Genomic DNA, 23,803 nt, shown 5'->3' on the forward strand with positions numbered 1-23,803 from the left:
ACAAATTTTTATACTTATAACTATCTACTTTCAGTAAATCACAGAGTGCTTCTCTTGACAGGACACAAAGAAAAGGAGACAAGAAATATAAAGGCTGTATCCAACAGCCTATTGTCCTTTTCCAACTTGGTGCTTTTCTGTTCTGTTGTTTTAAAGTCACAAAGAGCAGTGGCAACATCTTACCTACAAGTTTTTAAATTTTTAAATCCCCCCCGCCCCCAGCGTTTCTCCTCCTGGCAATGAGGCTAACCCTGCAGAGCAGATTAAGCAGAAGCATTTTGCAGACTTTCCCAGTGACCATTCCTTGGCTGGCTAACAGACCAGCCATTCAGAAGCAATTTTCTTCAGGCTGAAATTATGTGCTGACCGTAGCAGGATCACTTCCCATAATAACCCTTCCCCCACCCAGCGCTAAATACAATCTGTCTCCTACTCACTGTAATAACGTGCAAATGACTGTAATTTCGCAGACAAGAAACAGCCCAAAGTGAAACGTGTCTAAACAGAGGTCGATTTGAAAAATCAGGGCTATTACCTAAATCTGTAAAATACATATTGTAATAAAACCAGCAACAGCAATCTCCAATAAGCAGTTCTAAAAAAACGCAGCTTGTGTTTTGATCTTCTTTGTGCACCCGGTCTTCAGAAGCATAAAAGAGAACTCTTTTCCTAGAAATGGCTTCATTGCATGGGATGTAAATTGCCGAACTTCCCTAGCCGATCCCAGACCCTGCTAGGGCACCCATGCAGACACAGTAGCTAACACCACCCTGACAGTGCCTAGGGCCAAGCTGAAGGATGACTTGAAACATTTAAGGCTGACCTACCTACATTGCTGTTTTCTCAACACAAGGACTATTCAAGTGTTTTTCTTTAAAAAAAATAAATAAATAAAATAAAAGAGAAAAAGTTCTGTTTTGTTAGGTTTTCTCAACGTGAAGCATGCCAGGAATAGGCTGCTGCCTTTTCTTCTCCACTAAGAAATTGGAACTGCACCAGAAAACCAGGAGCTATTCGAGCATACAGGGAGAAGCCACCCTCATCTTTCTCTTTCTGTCTTGGTATTGAACCCATGCCGTCAAGCAGGCGAGGCAAGCAGTCCACCGTAGAACCATATTCCTATATTTTTATTTCTTTACTATTACAATTTATTGTAATATTAAATCACTTGATGTATTCACCTTATATTATCTATAGTTGTTTAAACTAAGCTATATTACAAAGGGCTGTCAAGACTGCAAGACTCTCCCTGTCTTTGGGAGTCAGTTGGTGAGACTTCAGGTTAAAATGAATTAGCAGGACATAAAAGCTATCTGAAAAGCTAATGTGGCAATATTGGAAGATACAGAAGAATATTTCTATTTGTGGATGTCTATCAGAAATGTGTTTTTCACCAGGGGCTATCATGAGCTCTCTCTTCCCTCACCTCTTTCTACCACAGACTTGAAATGGTGCTGTGTACAACATCTTTTTCCCCCTTGGAACTTTATTTTGGTCTAAGGTTACTTCAAAATTACGTAAGCTATCAAACGTTTGAGCAAAGGAACAGTACTTGGCTCTACTTGATGACAGTTATCCAGAGATAGATACTGCTCGATGGAAACAGGTCAGATTCAGCATGCAGTGTAAGAAGGTAGCAATGTTTTGTTTTATTTTTGTTTGGCTCTCCCCCCACTTTTCAGAAGCTCTTTATCAACTAGAAGCAGTTATCTGTAGGTGAAAAGAGTGAAAGCCTTCTAATGTTTCTGTGGGTGTTTCATTAATCAGCTTCATGTTCTCTAGAAAAGAGCAGAAGCAGACCAGTGCTTAAGGGCTCCCAGTGGATAAGAATCTTTCCCTATAGTTTTGTTGGGTAACTGATACATCTATAGGTATACCTAACTTAAGTCCCCTTCATGCAAATTAAGCTCAGATAATTTACATTTTAGAATTTTCTCTTCTAGCCTTTCTCTTGATCTTGAGAGCTCCCAAGAACTCCCAAGTGCCTGGTATGTGTAGATTTAAAAAAGCTTCCACTTGCTTCCAAGTAAATAAAAACTCAAGAAAGCTGTCTGCTGGCCGTAAGGCTACACATCTGTAATCCTATCACTGGAAAGGCAGAGGATGGCAAGTTCCTAGCTAGCCTGGGCTGCCTACTAAAGTGCTTGTAGGAAAAAAAAAAAAGGGGGGGGGTTGGGGGGGTATAAAACTGTTTTTGATTTCTGGACCTTAATAATGCAACTCCAATCAGAAAAAAAGAATCACGAATAAAGGCCACCTTGATTTTCTGTGTTGTTGCCTGAAGCTGTTACTCTCCTCTTGAGCTCTTTCCAGGAAAAAAAAGGAAATAAAGGAAGGAAGGAAGGAAGGAAGGAAGGAAGGAAGGAAGGAAGGAAGGAAACAGGAGAGGGAAGGGAAAGGAAGGGGAGGGGAGGGGAGGGGAGAGAGGAGAAGGGAGGGGAGGGGAGGGGAGGGGAGGGGAGGGGAGGGGAGGGGAGGGGAGGGAAGGGAAGGGAAGGGAAGGGAAGGGAAGGGAAGGGAAGGGAAGGGAAGGGAAGGGAAGGGAGAAGGGAAGAGCAGAGCAGAGCAGAGCAGAGCAGAGCAGAGCAGAGCAGAGCAGAGCAGAGCAGAGCAGAGCAGAGCAGAACAGAGCCAACCAAGTCTCTTGCCAGGATGGCAGGACTACTCTCCCATCTCCTTGCTAATGACATGTCATGTGTAGTGCTGAGATGACTTGGGGGCCCATGGAGGAGTGATGGTGGCTATTGCTGGTAGAATGACACTCTCTAATTACCTCCTTTACACTAACCTCATGTCTTCCCCACCCCTCAACTCGGAACACTGCTCTTTTTTCCCAGACATCTCCTCCATCTCTCACATCTCTGGGTAGACACAGGATGAAACATAAAATTACAAAGTACACATGTTGAAAGACTGTACTGGTGTAATCAAGGAAATGCAGTGGATATCACTAGGAAGACAGCTACACCCCCTGGTACACTACTTTGATAAGAAATGTATGTAATAATAAGAGGTCATGATTTTGAAAGGGAGTAGAGGGCATGGGAAGAATTGGGAGGAGGCAAGGGAAGAGACAGAGGGGAGGAAATTATGTACCCATGTGTGAAATTCTCAAAGAGATTAAATTTTAAAAAAATTAATCAGGATGAAAAAAAATTCAGTTCTATAAACAGAACCAAACTTTCCAACTTTGTGAGGCAAGAGAGAAGCTCCTCTTGTCAAAGCTGGTAGCTAATTATCTTTCAGTCTTCCATTATCTGAGAGTCCTCATAGGCCTCTAGATTGTCCTCCACCCCTTTACAAGCAAAACAAACACATGCAAAGCCAGTATAACAATGGTAGTCTATTCAAAAGTTGCCTGGAAGAATTTGGGAGGTGGGAGAGATGGGGGTGGGGAATAAAGGGCCCATGGGAATAATAAAAAGGAAAGAAACATGCTTTGATTTGCCAAAATAATTTGAATTAAATATGTACTCAAGTTGGCCTTCTTTGGCCAATGGTGTTTATTTTAAAGAAGTATAGTCTTAGGTGTTTGACTGTAGAAGGCAGGACTAGGTTCAATTACACATCTGGATGATTACATTTCGGATCTGGTCCGACTCTGTGATTCCTTTAGTGGGAGTTTGTTTTGAGAGAGCCTTACCCTCTCCCACTGCCTCTAGATGATAATGTTTAAATACTCTGTGAAGTGTTTTTGTTTTAAGAGATAATCGTTGATTTTTTTTTTCTAAACTAATGTAACATATGGGGTAACCACAGCCTGAAATGGAGACAACACCCCAGGGACACAGGAAGCGCACAAGTGTGAGTTGATCTTTGGAGGAAGCACACTTCTAAAAGAAGTAAAGTTATGTATGACTTCTATAAGGTACTGTGCCGTTAACAAGGAGCGATACAGAAATGTAAAACCTGTACAGTAAAAAATACTACCCAGACACCAAAACTAGAATGGTAGATGAGTAGACACTAGGTATCTAATTTGTCCCAGTGTATTTGTTTTTGTGTGTCTTCACTGTGAGTAAAAGAGGCATTGACCTGATTTCAGTACTCCCTTTCTGTGTCTTAGTCCAATAAAGGTCATAACTTTTGGTTTGTTGCTTTTTGCAGCGTCTACTCTAGTTCATCTAGGGCAATGAAACAACAAATTGGCATTTTTTTTAATGGACTAAATATATTAAAAACACAAACATTAGTCAATAGCCATTACTTATAACATGTGGCATAAATGTTTGTATTGATCCACAAAGTCGCCTCCAAACGTTTACATCATAGCTGTCTTCTGCCAGAGGCTATTTACTCTTGTGTGCCCGTTTGTGTGAGCTCCCATTGTCAGCTGAAAACCCCAGTAATATCTGATCCTTCAAACTCTGAGTTATAATCGGTTTACTTGAAACTCAAAGATTAAGTGACAATAAAACCCCCACATTCTAGCTCTTAAAATAATCGAAAATAACAACGCAAATTTAAAAAATAAACCATGTTCTGAAGACTTAATATGTAAGACTACATTAGCTTAAATATATTAACGGGCTGTTTTCACATTAGCCTCCTGTCCTGGAAAATGAGTCCTATTAACTCGACTGCGTTTGTCGTCTTACCATAAAAGTGAGAACATTTTGTATGTTTGTGGGTTGTGGACACAGCGTTAAGAGAATTTAGAATCTCTGATCCCCATAAGAGTTAAAGATTTGAGAAAAGAATTTAGGCAGATAATCCAGATAATTAAAAAGTGGGGACAGAGGCTGTTTAAGGAGTTAATATGCCTAGTATATATGTTTTTCCACAAATCGATTTATTTTTTTTAATAAGGCTCGTTTGAGGTGTTAATGTGGTTTGCGGCCTTGTTATCTGTCAGTCTGTCTGTCGCAGAAGATCAGTTGGAGGGATTTGCTGGTAATTTGAGGAGAGCCATCCATTGGGGTTTGCTCAAATGGTCGTCTGGGTCCACAGTTCAGGACTTGCAGATCAGAAGCCTGGAAACAAAAGGGTTACTTGTTCCCCCACCACCGGATGCTCCCCACTGATTTTTCGTATTTAATGAGAGAGAGAGAGAGAGAGAGAGAGAGAGAGAGAGAGAGAGAGAGAGAGAGAGAGAGAGAGAGAGAGAGAGAGAGAGAGAGAGAGAGGCAGAGAGGGAGGGAAGGAGAGCGAGAGAGAATTTTTTTTTTTTTTTTTGGGCGGGAGGGCACGATTGCAGGAAGGGCAAGGTGGTGGGGAAGGGCTGAGAGACAGACGCTGCAGAGCTGGGCTGCCGAGTCCTTGGGACGTGGAAGGGACTACAGTAAACTGCTCGCGTGGGTTTCCACCGAGCGGCGTCCCCGCTCCGTGCGGGTGGCTCAGCTGGCTTCCCTCTGCCACCGAGCGATCACATACATTATTTCCCCCAAGATAACACAATCAAACTTGCATTTACCGATATCCTCTCTTCGCAGCCTGCTTGAGATGTGTTTTAATAAATAAGTGTTTTATGTGAATGATGTAGTAATTGAAACACGCGCCCCATTTTCCCCCCTCCCTTCGTCCTGCGGGAGGTTCCGCAACCCCAATCTGCTTGGAAAATAAAACGCTTTGTCTCCACCGCCACCCCCCACCGCACCCCCACCCGCGCTCAGTGTGTGTTTTATACGTGTGTATATCTCAACCCCCTACAGTAGCCAAGAGAAAGCAGCTAGCCAATGAGAGAGCCCAGTTTCATAAAAGCTGCTCTCTGATTGGCCCTGTGCGAAAGGGCATTGGGAACAAAGAAAAGTCCCTTTCAGGTATACAGGCTGAGAGCTCCTTTGGCTGCACTCCCCCTGTGCGTGTGTTGTGTTTCAGTTCTGACTCCACTGTTCCAGAACAAGCTTGGTGTGTGTGTGTGTGTGTGTGAGTGTGTGTGTGTGCACCGGGGGGATTTCTGTGTTCTGTTTTTCTTTTTTGCTTTATTTTTGTTTGTTTTTTTTATTTTTATAAAAAAAATAATACACGGGACGGTCTGTGACATTTGCTGGTCCATCTTTAATAAAAAAATTGAAGAAATTATAATTTCCAAAATAAAGCGGCTGCAACCAAACACACTCAATGCAGTTAGAAGGAAAAGGTCAACTCGCTCCCATACAGACCGTAAGTACGGTTGCGTGGTGTGTCGCTATATAGCACTTTAGTGGGGTATTCATGCAGGGGAATGTGCGAGTTTTATGCATTGAAATGAGGAACTAGTTACAGGTTTTGGCTTTGCATTTATAACAGCCCAAGAAGGGTGAATTTTATTCAGTGGAGGGTGACTTTGTAACTTCTTTAGACAAATTAAGCTTGACTGGGCACTTGGGCTAACTTAAGAGTAAATTACCTTTTGGGCTCTAACCCAAAGGAGACTAAGAGTGATTCAGTTACACACCCTGGTCCTCCGTGTCAGGTCTCTGGCGCACCTTTCCCCCTCCTTTCCTTCTCTACCGGAGCTGAGCTGACCCCCGCCCAGACCGAGTCAGGCAAATGGGAACCCGGGTAGAACAAGCCGATTTCTCTCCTGTCACATCCTCCTGTTCAGTAATTTAATAGTAAGCTAGGGAATATTCATCCATTACATGTAATGACTGTAACTACCATTTTCCACTTTCTTAAAAAAAAAAAAAAAAAAAAGGCAAGAAGGAAAAAAAAAAACACCATTAAGAGAAGGTGTGTGTGTGTGTGTGGGAAGAGCCCCACCCAACCCAAACAAACCCACAAATAGTAACAATGGTGTGTTTATTACAAGTCCCTGTTTGGGAGCTAGCAAAATGTTTTTCTTTGTTTAATACATGAAGTGTGTGTGTGTGTGTGTGGGGGGGGTGTTCCTAAAATCCCAGCAGCTCTGAGGTACTCTGCCCTCCCCCCAGGCGTCCGCTGCCTTGGCCCCCTTGGGAAAGCCGACAAATTGGAGATCAGTTGAGGAAAGGTTTATAAGCTGTTTCTTTAAAACATCTGCTTTGCTCTTGTGGCCATTACATTTCCCTCCTTCCGAACTTCCGAGATTCTAGATGGCTGAGAAATGCTTCACATTCATAACTTGTAGCTTCGCCCACTGTAGGGCGTGCGGGGAGGGGGGAGGGGGTTGCAGGGGGAAGGGAGAAACCTTCAGCTTTTTTTTTTTTTTTTAAAGACCAGATCAGTATTTTCTTGATACGCTTGTCACCATTTTTGTTCTCACGACAACCAATTGAGCCCTTGATCCTCACGTGATGTGAAAGGCTTGCACTGTAACAAAACCGCTCCTTTTAGATGGTTGGTGTTGCTAAGGCGCCCATCCCCCTCTCCCAGCCCCGACATTTCCAGCAAAGCGACTCTCCACTTCCAATCCATCAACAATTCATTACTGCTTTTAGCTTCCAAACGCCAGCTAATTAAAAATACTAAGCCAAGCTCCGAGGCCATCTGACTAAACACAGGAGGGGGGTGGGCGAGAGGTGGAGAGAGGAGGGAAAAAAATAGAGACGCACTGTTTGCTGCGTGTAGAGAAAGAGAAATTGTCCTGGAGAAAGGTCGCCTTAAAAAAAAAAAAAAAAAAATCTTTTTGACTCTAATTATCGAATTACCACATGACAGATCGGCTTGCGCGGCGGAGGATTTTAACCCCTCCTCGGGGATTATTCTAAGAACTAGGTTCTTTTTTTTTCTCAAAAACAACATAAAACAGGAAAACATCACATCCTTCAGGTTTCCAAGACAGCCCCTTTTAGACGCCGTTATTTTCCCCGCTCCACCACCCCCCGCCCCGGGCGAAAGCTGCTCTAACTGGTTTATCAGCTCCCTGCATCGTCTGCTCCCTCCTCCTCCACACCTTTCTTTTTCTCCTCTAGCCTAGCTCCTCATCCCACCCTCTCTTCCTCCTTCTCCTCCTCCTCCCCCCATCCTTTCGCCCCCTCCTTAAGTTAGTTGGAGAAATCAAATGTCAGGACGAGCGGAAAAATGCCACTTCCCGACTAACAGGCGGAATCCAGCCCAGATTTTCAGTCCTTTCTTCTTATTCTTTCTTCCCTTTCACTAATTTATCCCGATGTTAGCACATTCTGTCTCGTTACTAGAGGACGCCTGTAGGTTTGCTACATGAGATCATTACTTACTGATCACGGTGACTCTGAAGTCTGCAACTGAAAGCGGAATGAGAAGTTCGGAAAAGTTTTTTCTCTAATTCTCATTCTCTCTCTCTCTCTCTCTCTCTCTCTCTCTCTCTCTCTCTCTCTCTCTCTCTCTCTCTCTCTCTCTCCTAGTCTCCTCTCCCCTCCCCTCCCCCTCTCCTCTCCCTCTCTCTCAACACCCTATTATTCTGAATGCTTGTTAAGAGGAAAAACACCCTTCGGTGGTTGGGTTGTGGATGTGAAGCATCTCTCAGCTGCACAGTGACACATTTTTTTTTTTTTTTTTTTTTTTTAAAGGAGAAAAGGGCTCCAGAGCTTTTTGCCAAAAGGGGGATGGGGAAGTGGAATAATGTTACTGAGTGATTATTTTGGCTGAGATGTGTTACTTGGTTTCTTCCTTTTTGATCATTTGGTGTTTAAGTAAAATGAGGCACAGGGCTGTGCGCCTAGTGGACTGAGAAATGCTTTTTTTTTTTTTTTTTTTTTTGATTTGCGGGCCTAATTAAAAATGATAAAGGATTTAAAGGTAAGCATCCTCTCTCTCTTTCTGCGTGTCTCTGTGTGTGTGTGTCTCTCTCTCTGTGTATTTATTTATTTTCTCAACAATCAACTGTTAAAAGGGGGCTGATCCCTTTAAAAACTGTTTTAACTGCTCTTTGTCAAACACACACTCATTTGTGGTCACTGAGGCCACCTTGGCGCAGATCACTTAAAGTGTACGTCTTAATCAGTTTCCCTACAGGCAGTAGCACAATATTTAACAGACTGAGCAGTTCTGTGACCCAGGGGTATGGCAAAATTATTTAGATAGATTTAGATAGATTTTTCTTTTTTCTCTTAAAAAGGCAAATATTTAACCTCTCACACTATCTTTTTACTGAGAAAAATACTCTTAAAGAGGTCTGTGTATATTTCATAAAGAATGTGTAGCTGTTTGGGAAGTGGGGTGGTAGGTATGTGTGTAAGAGAGGAACTACGGTTGTTTTTCTGTTTCTTGTGGAGAACAAAACCTAGATTGTCTAGACAATTTGTAAGAAGTATTAAAATTAGAAATAAGGAAAACTGAGTGACATCATTTTGAAAACTAGTCTTAGAGAACTTTGAGGGCCTGTGTTTTTGTTTGTTTGTTTGTTTGGTTGGTTGGTTGGTTGGTTTTGTTTTTACATTGCAAGACCCAGGCCATGTTTAGGAGATGTTTAAGAGGGTGTTTTTCTTGTATGAATGTCCAGGATCTTTTCCTGGGGTTGAAATAGCACATGTGCTAGGCAAAAATAAAAAATGTTCAACTTAAAAAAAAAAGCCACAAAACCTTTCTGGGCTTGAATCAGATCCTTGGAGATATTTTAATGCTTTTAAAGAACTGGCTATCCCCCTGCTGTTTAGAGGGATTTTCGTTTTAGCTACTGTAAGATGCTTATTGTCAGGGGGGTGCTTTTCAAGTCTGGCTGTTTTCCTTTAAACCTGGTATTAGACTGCGGAGACAATAATGAGCCCCCTCTTCTCTGTCCTTCCCTGTGCCCCTTACTAACTCCCCAGTATTAGTGGTTTTCTATTTCGGTAATACCCAGACAAGAAATATTCGACTTTTTTTCTCCCTCCACAGGAGAAGGTGGACCTGGAGTGAAGGGAGTGAGATCCCTGAACACATTTTGGGGGGCAGGAAAAAGAAGAGGAAAATTGGAAGAAAAAAATTTTTTTTTCTTTACGAGAAAGCCCAGAGGAGCTAAACGAATGTCCCCTCATCTCTCAAGGAAAGTTCATCGGATTTTTAATCTCGAGAGCTCATCTTCAGGATGTCCGTGAACGTTTCGACTGCAGGAAAAGGTGTGGATCCAAATACAGTTGATACTTATGACAGTGGCGATGATTGGGAAATCGGGGTTGGAAATTTAATCATTGATTTGGACGCCGATTTGGAAAAGGACAGACAGAAATTTGAGATGAATAATTCCACCAACACCACTACCAACACTACTAAGGATTGTGGAGGGCCGGCCTCCAATGGGACCTGTGCTACCTCAGCCTTAGCTGATGGCCTAAAATTTGCTTCTGTTCAGCCCTCCGCTCCCCAGGGGAATTCACACAAAGAGACCAGCAAATCAAAAGTGAAAAGGGCTAAAACTTCTAAGGATGCTAATAAATCTCTGCCTTCTGCTGCCTTGTATGGAATTCCCGAGATCAGCAGCACTGGCAAGAGGCAGGAAGTCCAAGGGCGCCCTGGAGAGGCTACTGGCATGAATTCAGCGCTGGGTCAAAGTGTGAGCGGCGGCGGCGGCGGCAACCCAAACAGCAACGGTACCAGCACCGGGACCTCGGCTGCCACCGCGGGGGCAAGCTCCTGTGGGAAAAGCAAGGAAGAGAAGCCAGGGAAAAGCCACAGCAGCCGAGGAGCCAAGCGGGATAAGGATGCTGCGAGATCCCGGAAAGACAAGCACGACCTGCTGCAGGGCCACCAGAATGGCGGCGGTGGCCAGGCCCCCTCCGGTGGTCACCTTTATGGCTTTGGGGCCAAGAGCAATGGAAGTGGAGCGAGCCCCTTTCACTGTGGGGTCGCTGGGAGTGGCAGCGTCGGGGCTGCAGGGGAAGTTAGCAAAACTGCTCCGGATTCAACGCTCATGGGAAACTCTATGCTGGTCAAGAAGGAAGAAGAGGAGGAGGAGAGCCACAGGCGAATTAAGAAACTGAAAACCGAGAAGGTAGGATACGGTCGCCTTCTTGTGTATCCCACTCTGTGTGTATTTGTTTGGGGTTGTGGGATGTGCCTCCGGGTGTCTTACACTTCCTAGTGCTTTTGGGTTCTCTGTGAGATTACTATGACGTTCATCCTTTATGGATGCTATCCTGAGTGCAGTGTTTGGTTTTTGCTTCTGCTGCTGCTTCTGCTGCTTGTGGTGCCAGCGTTTGAAAGGTCATAGGGTGGGAGATTCTGGATGTCCCAAGTGCCCTTTGCCTTGTAAGGATTTCTGGGCAGCCAGCAAGTTGTCCGTGTGTGCTTTGACCAGAAAACACTAGCTTGAGTTTCGTACTGGTTTCTTCCCTAAAGAGAATTGTCGTCTATGTTATTGTTAACAGTGTGTCCTTAGGAACAGGGTTCCAGTTCCCTCTGTGGAAAGGAGTGTGCAGGGTTATTTACACTCACTGTTCTGTTACTTTCACCCAAATAGTTCTGTCAAAGGGTGTGCTCCAGGCTGGGAGTATTGATTCACTGACTTTGTAACTATGCAGTCAAACTGTGCCTGTTTTTGGTGACTGTGGAGACACTCTCTTCCTTTGCTCTCTCACCTATTGCAATCAGAGCTGTGAGACTAATCACTTCGGTATTAGCTTGCCTGGGCAGCTGGAAGATTAGTAAGTAAGAATTGGATATCACATTTGGATTGTCTTCCTGAAATGTGAGGATATGACCAAGGGGGCCATCGGGGCAGCAGTGAAGCCAACTGTGACTTAACAATGCTTGACTTAGGCCATTTGGACCCTTGCACTCTTCTTGGTCATTGTCTTAAAGTCTGTGGTTAGATACTGTACTGGAAAACCTGCCCCTGTGTTAGCTTGCTTAGGCATGGAGGTCTGGGTTTTGTTTGGCTGGAATGCAGTTGCTTTGGGGTAACGTCTGGGAACTGATGGGTATGTGTCCACCAGACTCATTGGTTGAGAGTGGTGTTTCTGTGAAATTAATCTTTAGACTCATCCCACAAGTTGTGGCATGCAGATGTCTTTCTATCAAGAGGTCGTAGTAATGTGATTTCTTCTAACTATGCTTATTATGTGATATGATTTTTCCCCCCTTTCTGGCTGGAATGATGCTAAGAAGTCTCCTGGGAATTACTTCTGCATAAAATAATTCACAGTTCTCTGATTCTTTTTGTTTTCAACTTCGAGTGCTCAGAATTAAAGTTGGAACGAACATGGAAATGAAGTTCTGATTGTAAACACTGATGGAGCCGGAGGAGAAAGGTGTAGGCAACACTGTCAAACTTGCAAAAGGCTACTGATTACTTTTGGAATCCAAATCCGCTTAGCCTATTACATTGATGAATTTAAATTAACTTTAAAAAAAAATCTCAGGCTTTGCTTCTTACTTTAAATGTGTAATTTCACATAATTTCTACCAAAAGACATTTTGAAATCTTCTTATTTCTTAGTACAGTGGGGCATTTACTTTTGTTGCCAATAGTCTTCAAATTGCAGCTCTAATCTGCTTTAACTATCTGGATGAATTGCCCTAATCCAGTGCTCACAATGCTGTGGTTAAGGAGTCAGAGCTATTTGATTGGATCCACTGGCTGCTGGGAATGTGGGAGGTTCTGGCCTTTTGCATTCCCCTTAGCCTTTTAATCTTCCAGCCAAATGTTCACATTCAACAATTTTGTTTAGCTGGCGATCGGAACATTTCAGGATCTCAAAGGCTGCTGTCATGGCAACTGAGATTAGTGCGTGGTGTCGGTTCTCCAGTTTGTGTTCCTTTGGCTTCCCAGTCACAGAGGGAAGTGGCTGAAGAATGGAGGGGCTGAATTATTCAAACACATGCAATGCATCTTCAGGCAGAGCAGTATAAATGGCATCATATGAATTCCATAAATGAAGAGCAAACAAGTCAAGCTGGCGGGCGGGGGTGGGAGGGTGGGGGAGGAGGGGGAGGGAAGAGAGAGAACGTTGCCCTGCAATGTGGAAGCTATACTCAACCTCAGCCACCAGAGTTGGCCCAGAAATCATTTTAGGATGGTTTTAGGGGCCTGGAACCTACACTCTTAGCCACTCTTGTCAAGCTGAGATGTTGGCTTAGGATCTTAAACATTGTTCCTTAAACACTGTCCTCCCCATCCCCCAAACAACTTCATAATGCATCCATTCTTGCCTCTCAGAGATGGCAACTCCCTGGCATAATTACCAGCCAGGGAAGGAAGCCTAATTCCACTAACTACTGGTTATGTCAAATTAAGCTTTGTTTTAAAATACCTCTCAATGGCAGAAGGATGCTTGTTTAGGAAGCAAGAACTTAGTAGGTCACACTTCACTTGAAGACATACTTCACATCCACACCAGAAGCATCTTTAAAGTTTTACTTAAAAAAAAAAAAAAAAAAAAACATTCTATATGTTTTAAGTTCAACATCCTTGTAAAACCAGGTTACTGAAGAGTAAGTACCTTCAGAGTAAAGATGCAACAATTATCTTTTGCTCTCATGCGAGGGGACAACATGTTTTTCGGTGTTTTTTTTTTTTTCTTTTTTTCTGGTTGGAAGGTTAAAGCAGATTCGTAAGACTTGCTGTCACTGGTTAATTTTCACAGCGTGCTTAAATGTTATTTTTGGTCTGTTTATTCTGTTTCTTCACTACACAGAGTCATGTAAAGTATGATAAATTGGACCTTATGAAACCTAATTAAATCAATGAGTGTTCTGGCTCCTTTATGTGGAAACCACAAGTATGTTGTAAAATTCGCCACTCCCTTAATACGTGAAAAAAAAAAATCAAAACACATCATAATTCCAAGATGTTTGAGCTGTATTTCTAGAGCCCATTTTGCGGTTAAGCCACCGGTGACATGTCTGCCTAAGTAGGTTTGATGACTTGGCTTTGGTTGTTAGAACCTGCCTCTCCACCTTCCTCCCGCCTCTCAAAGCAGAATGGTCCTGCTTTGAAGCTGTGTGCATATCTCTTCATTTTCTCATACTTTAGATTTATCCGAGAAGGAACCATTGGGCTGGTTTAAATAGTTATGTTGAGTACTGTTACAATCAGCGGTATTATTTAATCGCTAGAATATTGGGAAACACACAAGAAAAACAGCCCTAAAAACAGCTGACACTTAAATAGAAATAAATGAAAGTCAGATAGTTGTGTCTTAGGGTTCTATGCAGTACATATTCCAAGAAGGGTTATTTCTGTAATGTATAAACTCTTCATTTCCATGGGCCTTGTCTTCCAAAAGATGGTGTCTATAAATGGACCTGTCTATAATAAGATATCACTCATTTTGTTTGATTCTCTTGTAGAAGCCTTTTTACACGTCACTAGGGAATCCTGACACATTCTCTAAGTAAGTGTGAGCAGTTTAAGAACGTATTTTGATTAATGACTTTTGTGGCTACGTCTCCCACTCCCATAATATAGTGTGTCCTGTGAACTAGGGAGTGCATTTGACCTGTGGAGGAATGAAAGGGCAGGAAGGTCACTTGCTTTAATGAAACAACTGAGACCATTATAGGTGGACAGTGTGCTGTTTCGAAAGTTACATACGGATTTAGCTAAAGGTGGCTTCCTGTCAGCACCGATCCTCCTTCTGGTCCAATAGACATCCTGGGAGGATGACAGAGGGGCTCTCCAGAGGTGTCTGTGGGAACTCACGAATCTTGGAGTATTTGTGTCCATCAATGAACATTTGAAATCTGTTAGGTTTGTTGGAGAAAAAACCTGTAAAAGTATACACAATTGCTCCAGATTGAGCTTAAAAAAGATTATGTTCAGCTACTTTAATAACTTGGCAAATCGCCCATAACACTAGGGGGAGAAGGGCAGGGGGAAGGGGTGGATATCCTAATGTCTTAAGGTTAAGAATATGCTCTTGAAGTAAAATTGTTTGGGTGCAAGATGGTTTTAATTAGAGTGTTATAAAAACTTATTTTTTTTCCTAAGCAGCACTTTTATAGTTAGTAAATTGAGTGAATGCCGAAAGTGCTAAGCAGAAACCTCCCTAGCCACGGAGGTGTTCAATAACCAGACTCAAACAACACGGAAAGTACCATCTGTTCTTCGTTTCCAGCATGAAACATGGGGATTGAGTGAATGGCTGAGATTTGCCCTAATTTTGACGATGTCTGTGCTTTTTTTTTTTCCTTTTAATTTAAAAAAAAAAAAAAAGTCCACCTGGTACTTCATAGAAAGTTGAGATTGCAGTAATACACGCACCACTGTGAGAACACGTGTTCCCACGTTTCTTTTAACCAGTTCCACTTTTTCTCTCTTTTTTGGAAGATTTCCAGAAGCTCAGCCATTGGCCACTTCCTATGGGTTATTCTGTTTCAACAGGCACTTACAATGAGGGGGTCAGTGCTTCAAAGATCTAAATGATCCTGTCAAGTTTTCTCCTGGAGGCTACAGGAGAAAGGCTCCCCAGGGCTAACCCTGGTCATCACTCTTCATTAAACTAATTTTATATGATAGTGCTGGGCACTAGTGTTTACTATACACAGGTCATACTCTCATTCAGAGCCACCTTCTAGAATCCCTGATAAACAACAACGCACTTCTTTAAGGATAACTTTTGTGTATTTGGCTCTGAGAGACAGAGTACTCTTGGTTCTGGGTTTAGTGGGAACCCTGGGTAAAACATTATCCGGCCTTTGTTTGAAGTCTTTTATTGAAGCTAATGACTGGGCTTGTGCCTTCCTGAGATAAATGACATTATCTCTGAGAGGGCTGACAAGAAACAGACATGTTAATGGTGAAGCTGCAGGGGAGTATCTGCTTGGGTTCTGACAAAGGAGAGGAGAAGAGACCCCTGGTTGTGGTCATTAGCGCATAATGCATTCTTGCTCATCCTAAGAGGCCCTCGATAATTCGAAAGCTACTTTGGCTACTAGCCCTTAAATCATAAATTTACTACCTTTAAGAGTAGTGTTTTTGTTAAGAAGTATCTGTTCTGCTCTTTGAAGGTGGTGGCAGTTGGGGCTCTTGGTAATGACATTGGAGAAGTGGCAGGTTGAAGCGTTTGTTTGTTTTAAAATCAGGTGGGCACCCTCTTTTTCTTTCAACATTGCTCAGCCTTCCTTCTGCATTCACAAGGCCAAAAAGAAAAAAAAAATAAAATAAATAAAAAGGAAAGTAGATCCAAAGCTTCAGGGAAGTCAGTTTTGTATTTGAAGATGTCTCGTGGGAGGTGGATAAAAATCTCTTTTTTTATAAGCTGGGAAAGAGATTTCGCTCAGTGATTTGAGTGTGGTGAAACCTGCCTTTTGAAGTGTATGTTTTAAAAAAGTCATGGGTATAATTGAGTTTCAATGCAATTTAAACTCTGCTGCTTGAACGAAGATAATTGCCACGTTGAACACACTCTAGAGGTGTAGAAGAGGTGGGGGATCATACTCTTCTATTCTCTAATATTAAGCATCGGGAAGTTTGTCGTAGTAATTACTATAACACAACAGTTTTGATTGCCAGCGCTCTCAACTTGCCAGCGATCTGAACATCAAGGGTGTAGCCAGGATACTAAACAGTTTATTTCTAAGTCACCTGTAGAGCGTTCTTCTGTCACGTAGAAGCCAGAACTAAGGAAACATTGGGGCTACCCTTGGCTGCAACTTCACAGTGGAATATCATTTCTTTGCTAGGATTGTTACCAGTGAATTATACATGCCTGATTCTGGGTCACTGAATATGGTAGGGAACAGATGAAATCTGTTTCAGTAATTCCCTGGGTAGTCACAGAGTAAGTAATGTAAAGATTGTATTGGAGCCCGGTAAGGGGTCTATAAAAGAGGTCTGAGAGTCTAAATGGTGTTGTGCGTATATAGATGCTGGATTGGTAGTCTTGTGTGGTGCGAGCTCTATTCTTAAATCACAAAACAAATAAGCAGCTAAGCAAGAACAACAAATCAAGATTTTGAGTTGGCTCAAAGAGTAAAGACACCAATCACCAAATCTAAAGACCCAAGTTTGTTCCTTAGGACCCACACTGAAGAAAGAGAGAACCAATTCTTGTAATTTGTCCTCTGACTCTCTTCATGTGCCCCATGGCAGGGACACACACCTATGCCCAAGGGCAGACACACCCATAAATAAATAAATGTATTTTTAAAATAAAAGCACCACTAATTTTGCATTTCCCTCTGCTAGAGACAGAGAGAAAGGGGGCGGGGGAGGTCCCTCCTTCTGAGTCCAATTCTGTCTCCCCATTGAGATTTCACTAGTGACTGCTTGCTTTCTGTAACAACTTCTCAGTTTGGGCTAAAGGTTTGGCTACAGTAACAAAGCCATTGCAACTGAATGAAAGGTTGTTAAAACCACTCTTAGCTGTCTGACCAGCAGTTGGGCTGTTTGTAACATTATTTTCAAAGCTTCAGGGGAATTCAAGATGATGAGGCTGGCACTTTGTTCTGGAAGCTGAAGGTTATGTGCCTGCTGAATTTCGCTTAGAAACACTTCTGGGAATGTAGTAGAAGCGTTTATGGGTCTGCTTCAAGGACTAAAGTGACCACACAGCAAATGCTTGAGTCTTGTGTAGGCCAGTGGGCCTTGAACGATAGGACTCTCATCGGATCTTTAAGAAGGAGTCCTTTATCCCCAGGGAAGCTGGCTAAGTGAAAATTTAACATCTATACACTCTAATTCTAGTGGAGAACTCAATGGGTAGGGTGTTCTGATTAGGACAAGCAGGTTTAAAATGGTGAACAGACATCCCTGCTGACTTTCAAAGCCTCTCCCTTTTCTCTCCCATCTGGTCATCCGGATCCAGTCTGATTATTCACCATGACTTTCAGACACCTATCTTTCTTCATCCTGGGACTCTAGTGTCTGCTAGAACCCTAAGGGAAAAAAATGTACATTTAAGTATATCCTAATAATGCCTTATGAATGTAGGCGACACAGTTTAGGGGTAAATAAAAACATATTGATTATATTTTTGTGTCATTCATAACGGCATTAGAAAGCACATATTTAGGGTTGAGAAGGGGCTTATTATGTTAACCAGAGAGCAGATGGCATGATGCCACGGGCGTATAATTTTACTTAAAGGGACTTTTAAGGTTTTTGATGTGTTTTCTTTTCCTCTTATTTCCCCGATGGCTTCTTTTTTATTGAAGGGTAACTTAGGGAGACCTGGTAGCAATTTTACTGCCTTCCCTTGACAGTTTGAAATAATAGCTTGGTCTTTGGTTGTACTGATCTTCTACCAGTGAGTTTGATTCTGGTTTTTGTCATGTGGCAGTAAATTTATTATTTTTTTTTTAAAGTGTAAAATGTTTTAAGAAATGGACTCTTTTATATGCTTCAATTAGCAACAAAGTTCCAGTTGGTCACACTTTTGTAAACTCCTGGAAGTCACTACTTGCCCTTTGATTAAACAAGACTCTGGTTTGATTGGAAAGCGCATCTGGCCTTCGGGACGCTTGCTTTCCTGCACCTCTGTATCCTTCACATTAGTCACTGAGGGTTCAAAGGTCATGTCCAAGTTGTTCCTTATTAGGTTAGCAGCCTATGTTGGAGGGCTGCCCTTTGGTTAGGTACTAGCCTTACCGCACCTCTGAATTCCACTAGCGTAAAATCACTGTTTGTGTTCCTGTGCAGATTTTACAGTTTAGTTCATTCTTCACTGAAAATAGGAGGGGGATTTGGAGAACATTCCTCCCTCCTCCTCTCCACCCCCTCCTTTCCTTTTGCAAACTGTGCTCAGCCAGACCGGCTTACTTTTGAATTTCCTGTCATCTCCTTCACCGATTTTATGGATAGCTCATATTAAAAACAATAATGTTTGACTTGGAAGGACTGAAACCTTGGGTTTTCATTCTTCACGGGGAACTGTTTATTTGCATGTGGCTCACCACAGTACATGGATAACGCTATCAAATCTAGGCTTTCCTTATGGGCTCAAGATCAGCACAATGGCACTTAGCTCTGCATTCCCTAGTTCCTGTTCTTTTGTCATGGAAATGAAATTAGGACCCAGTCTAGGAAGCAGAGGAGAAAATAGGCAACAGCAAATAGAACCCGACCCTTGACCTGGTTCAAAAGCAAGCAGTGGTGATTTAAAAAGGAAAAGAAAATTCCAGGGAGCGAATGAGAGAGTAGTCCATTTTAACTCGATGTGAAGCTGTGTGGAAGTTGAGCAGAGCACAGATGAATGGTGGCCACCTGGTCAACCAGACAGACCGATGGCTTGGTAACGGATGGAGAAGCTCTGAGCAGTCCCAGATCTGTCAACTGCTAGAAGGTACAATATGAGCTAACTCTCTCAGGTGTGCTGACTGGGGCTGCCCAAAGGGAGCAACATGATTTCACAAGGGAGCAATTGGTCTCCCTCCACCCCCAGCTCCATGCAGCCAACAGCGTTTGGGCAATTGTCTCCATCTACATTCCTCACCCAAATCCTTCTCCCAGCCTTTTCCATCATGGCGAATCAGATGCCAGACACTGAAGTCGAAAGCCAGCAGCTGTTTCCATTACTTCATGGCTCTGTTGGCCCTCACTAGCTTCCCTGTTTCCTCCCTCTCCCCCATCTGGTAAAGGAAGGCCCTCTCCCTTGGACTTGGGCCCCCGACCCGTGTGTCAGTGTGCAGGTTCCTTTATTTTGTGTGTGTGATGGGGACCAGAGACCAGGTCCTTGTTCCCTGGGGGCGTGGCCTGGGCTCCTAGGGGCGCGCTGCTGGCTCCTGGACTTCGGGGACTCACCCTCCTTGCAGCCAGGGACCCGTTTATGGTCCTGAGCACAGTAAATCTGTCAGCTCTTCAGGACGCCTTCACCTCTTTCTTCATTTGCTTCAGCTTCTAGTCTGACAGCGTTCCCCTGAGGCGGAATTCTAATCTGCTTCCAATTAGTTGTAAAATGTGACTGAAATTTCCACATTATGACTGCTGTTTTACTTACACGCACACATCTAGAAACACATTAATGCCCTTCGATATTTATTTATTTATTTATTTAGCCTTTGGGTTTACTCGAAGAGGAAGAGTTACCGACTATTAGGAATGACTTCCATGGGTCGCATCTCCTTCTCCACTCTCAAATATGGGATATATTAAAACAAGAGGACTCCTTCCGTTAGGAGTCTCTACCCAGCCACCTTTCAAGATTTCCCAGAATGTATGGCATATGTTTAAGTTTTGCAAAAGAAGAAGGAGAAGAAGAAGGAGGAGGAGGAGGAGGAGGAGGAGGAGGAGGAGGAGGAGGAGGAGGAGGAGGAGGAGAAGATGAAGAAGAAGAAGAAGAAGAAGAAGAAGAAGAAGAAGAAGAAGAAGAAGAAGAAGAAGAAGAAGAAGAAGAAGAAGAAGAAGAAGAAGAAGAATTATTTCTAAAATAAGCTAAGTAGGGGCCCCCTGTGAAGTGTTTTAATAGATACAAATACAAATTTACTTCTAAATATAGCACAGATATATTTGGCCCAGACACATTGCTACTTTTTAAACACTATTTCATTATATGGCTAAAAGCTGTAGCCCCAGATAGAGGAATCGGGTCGCCCTGCCTTGAAAAAAAAAGTTGAGTTAATGATGCCATTGTAGGCGCTAACAAATGCCCTAAATTGTGTCTATGTCCCTGGAGCAAAACTTCTCAGAGCTCTTAGGGTCCCCATCCATGGAGTGTCATGACTTTAGCCCCCAACGCCCATATAGAAGGGGTTGGCTCTCTGGTGGAGGAAATCTTTACACATCAGTGATCGCTACTCTATCTTCTCCTCTTCAGTGAATTTTCACGAAGTTGTTGATCCACCCGATCTCTGTGTATATTGGAAGGGTTTAAATCCTGGCCTCGAAAGAGACATTAAGAACACTATTTCATTACATCCCTTGGAAACCACTTTTTCAAACACCATGCTGGATAATTTTAGTACACATAACAGTGGACCCGAGGCTTAGCATTGGTGTAGCGGTGCTACTCTCGATGTTGAAGGATGTAAACAGCAGAATTTATTGGCACATTTTATAGTAGAGTTCCGTCCTCAAGCATCTTGGCAGATTGATACAAACAGACGTAATGGGCTTTAAAGAGGTGTGAAGGGTTTTATTGACGGTAAAGAGCTTATGTTGATCACGTCACTCTGTTGGTTTCTAAGTAACAGCTTTCCGGTGTAAATGGAGACCTCTATTGTCTTTTCAAGGTCATTGTCATATAATAATAAAAGACCCATGTTGATTGATTTTTTAACCTTCCTATTTATGTGCTATTTTCAATCTCGGCAATCAAGATAAGTGTTTATTTCACTGCATTTAAACAGGTCTTGTTTTACATTATTTATTACATATGGAATATAAATTACTTAGATGATTTTACCAAAACTTCATGTTTATTATCTATGAAACAGAAATGGCTCAAATAATTTTTACAAAAGCCCTTTATTTAAACTATGCACAAGCCCCATAAAAGCAGCAGGCAAGTCTTTTGTATGGCTTCCTTTCTTTTTCCTTAATGTCTGGTAGCAAAAAAGAAAAATGGAAATATTGAAATGCCTAAAATTTTAAAACATGGGCCTCTTAGATTATGGAGACCCCCCTAGCTTAAAAAACATTGCCATCTCCATACTGAAATCTCACAATAGGCATGACTGTGGTAGCCTCTCCAGTCCTGGGGTTCACTAATTACCCCTTAATGAGGCCAGTCTGCCCCAGTCGCTCCCTATCTTGGGAGGAAAAGCACACAGGATAGTTGGATTTCAAGTGGATCTTGCTGTATTTGCAACTTAGTATAGCTGCTTTGAAGGCCCCCAGGGTGCTTAATTGGGGCCTGGCATTTGTGTTTGAGGGTGGGGGTGGGGCTGCTGCACACAGCTATTCATTGTGTGTCTGGAAGCCACTGTGCATCTTGGAAGCAATACAGGCTTTTGTTGATGGTGCATAGTTTTATACACTCTGAATGAGCTTATTACCTTTTACCCATTGGGAGAGCAAAATAGTGGGCGAACTTAGAAGTCTTTGGGTTGGTCAGCAGCCAAGGTGTTAACAACTGCAGCAGCAATAGCAGCAGCAACAACAACAATGACAACAACAAAGATGAATGAATGGTTGAATTTTAGAGCAAACCATTTGTTGCCAAACTAAGACTTACTCCTTACTCGATCCTATGGGCTGGTAGGTGACAGTATGTGGCTGTATAGTACAGGACCCACATGCCCAGGGTTGTGTTTTCTGATCACACTCAATCATTCTTTCCACCCCCACCGCACCGCATCCTTTCTTTGCATGCAAAAGAGGCAAAAGGGAGAAATTATGTAGTTATTTAATGGTGAGGCTGCTTAGGCAAGAACATTTCTTAGATTATTAAGAAATGAGCTAGGAGGTGGGAATGCAGGTTCCTTGCCTGATCAAGACATTAAAACCCTAAGATAGCTGGGAGAAGGGCTCGAGGACTCTCGCTATGTTTTATTTTGTAGTTTGTTGAGATGGTGGTGGGAGGTGTTGAGGGTCAAGTAGGAAGGTAGACGAGGAGGGGAGCAGAAAAAAAAAAAGGCTGGGGAGTGGAGGGCCCTTGGTGCCCCAAGGTCCTACCAAAACATTCTCCAGAATTGTTGGGACATTTGTCAGAAACATCCCCTATTTAATTGGGTAGTGGCATGGTTCTGAATAGAAAGGGACTCTCCAGGAAGGCAGTGATGTGGTATACAATCAAGGGGCCCAAGAACTGTTGTCTGGCAGCCCAAAATTGGTGTGATTCTCTTTAGAAAAGAACAGATGATTTTTTTTTGGGGGGGGGAGGGGGAACAGTAAAATTCCAGAAACAGTAGCGTTTGTTTGTCCCCATAGGCATTGTAGTTCAGCCTTCTAATCTTGTGGATAAAGAGGCTTAGGGATGTCTCCAGTAAACTACTGTTTTCTAGAAGTGTCAGGCTAAGCACCTCCTTGTTCATTATTTTTTTATTTTTACATCAATCTTGTGAGTGAGAGCTGCTCTTTTGTCTACGATCGGCCACACTTCCTGATAACGCCAGATCCAAATATTCTTTTACTGCCTCTGATCTCTTTGACCACGGTCAAAGCCATCCCACTGGAACATTAAAACCATCGGTTCCTTACTTGATGCATTCTTCACTATTTTATGCATTTGAATGTTTGGGCTGCATTTGCGTGCGTGCACCATGTGCAGACTCAACGGCCCTGGAGACCAGAGGAACACATTGGATGCCCTAAAATTGGAGTTAGCGATGGTTGTGAGCTGCCTTGATGCTGGCAGTTGAACCTGGGTCCTCCTGGAGGACAGCTGGGTGCTGTTAAGCAAGGAGCCATCTCTCCAGCTCCACGTGATGCCTTTTTGAAAAATGGAGTGTAACAAGATCCTAGTCTGCTTAAGGTGACCCTGATTGTATTCTTCCTCAAGTTTTGATACTGTTATTTTAATATTTGTATCCCTTTAATACAGTATAACTTCCTATTCAAATGGAACCTGGTGGCTTTCTTCTACAGACTTGCACATAACATGGATGGAGAGGTAGAGGAACCAGTAGGATATAAAAATACCTATATCTATATCTATATCTATATCTATATCTATATCTATATCTATATCTATATCTATATCTATATCTATATCTATATATACACAGGTCTTAATGGCTTCACTTGTGGCTTTTAAAAATGTGCTATTATTTACATCCGATGCTTTTCTAGTAATATAGTCCATACAAATGAGGGAAGAGACCCAGTTTTATGTCTGGGAGAATTCAACATAACTTTGAAAACTGTAGATTTAAACTTTCACTTACCACAGAAGTGCCATTGTCTCTAAGAAGACTACGTGAAAATGTTTTTAAATGTAAAAAATTACTGGACATGGTGCCTTCTAGTTTTAATCCGAGCACTTGAGAGAAGGAGGCAAGTAGACCTATGAGTTCTAGTCCAACCAGGGGTACATGTGAGAACCAGTCCCCCTGCCCTGCCCCACCAAAATAGCAAAACACTGAACCACTTCAAATGCTCGCTTAGATTTGATTCTTAGCTTAGATTCTCAGTGAGCATTCTTTGTTGAAATGTTAATGTGTGCTCAGTCCAGGTTTACTTAACAAA

At 42.6% G+C, this 23,803-nt stretch overlaps 1 protein-coding gene across 3 annotated transcripts in view; it reads left to right on the plus strand.

Moving 5' to 3' along the window:
* The first annotated feature begins 5,773 nt into the window (after positions 1–5,773).
* Positions 5,774–23,803, plus strand: part of Znf608 (zinc finger protein 608) — a 108,840-nt gene continuing 90,810 nt past the window's right edge. For 2 of the 3 annotated variants that reach the window (XM_034517988.2, XM_076912638.1), the window contains exons 1-2: positions 5,774–6,102; positions 9,697–10,789. In XM_034517988.2, coding sequence (XP_034373879.1) covers positions 9,887–10,789 — 903 coding nt within the window. In that variant the 5' untranslated portion in view covers positions 5,774–6,102; positions 9,697–9,886. Of the gene's footprint in view, positions 6,103–8,266; positions 8,620–9,696; positions 10,790–23,803 lie in introns of those variants that run through there. The other variant, XM_034517987.2, reaches the window with a different exon arrangement.

Source organism: Arvicanthis niloticus, chromosome 14, assembly GCF_011762505.2.
Source record: "Arvicanthis niloticus isolate mArvNil1 chromosome 14, mArvNil1.pat.X, whole genome shotgun sequence".
NCBI classification, from domain to species: Eukaryota; Metazoa; Chordata; class Mammalia; order Rodentia; family Muridae; genus Arvicanthis; species Arvicanthis niloticus.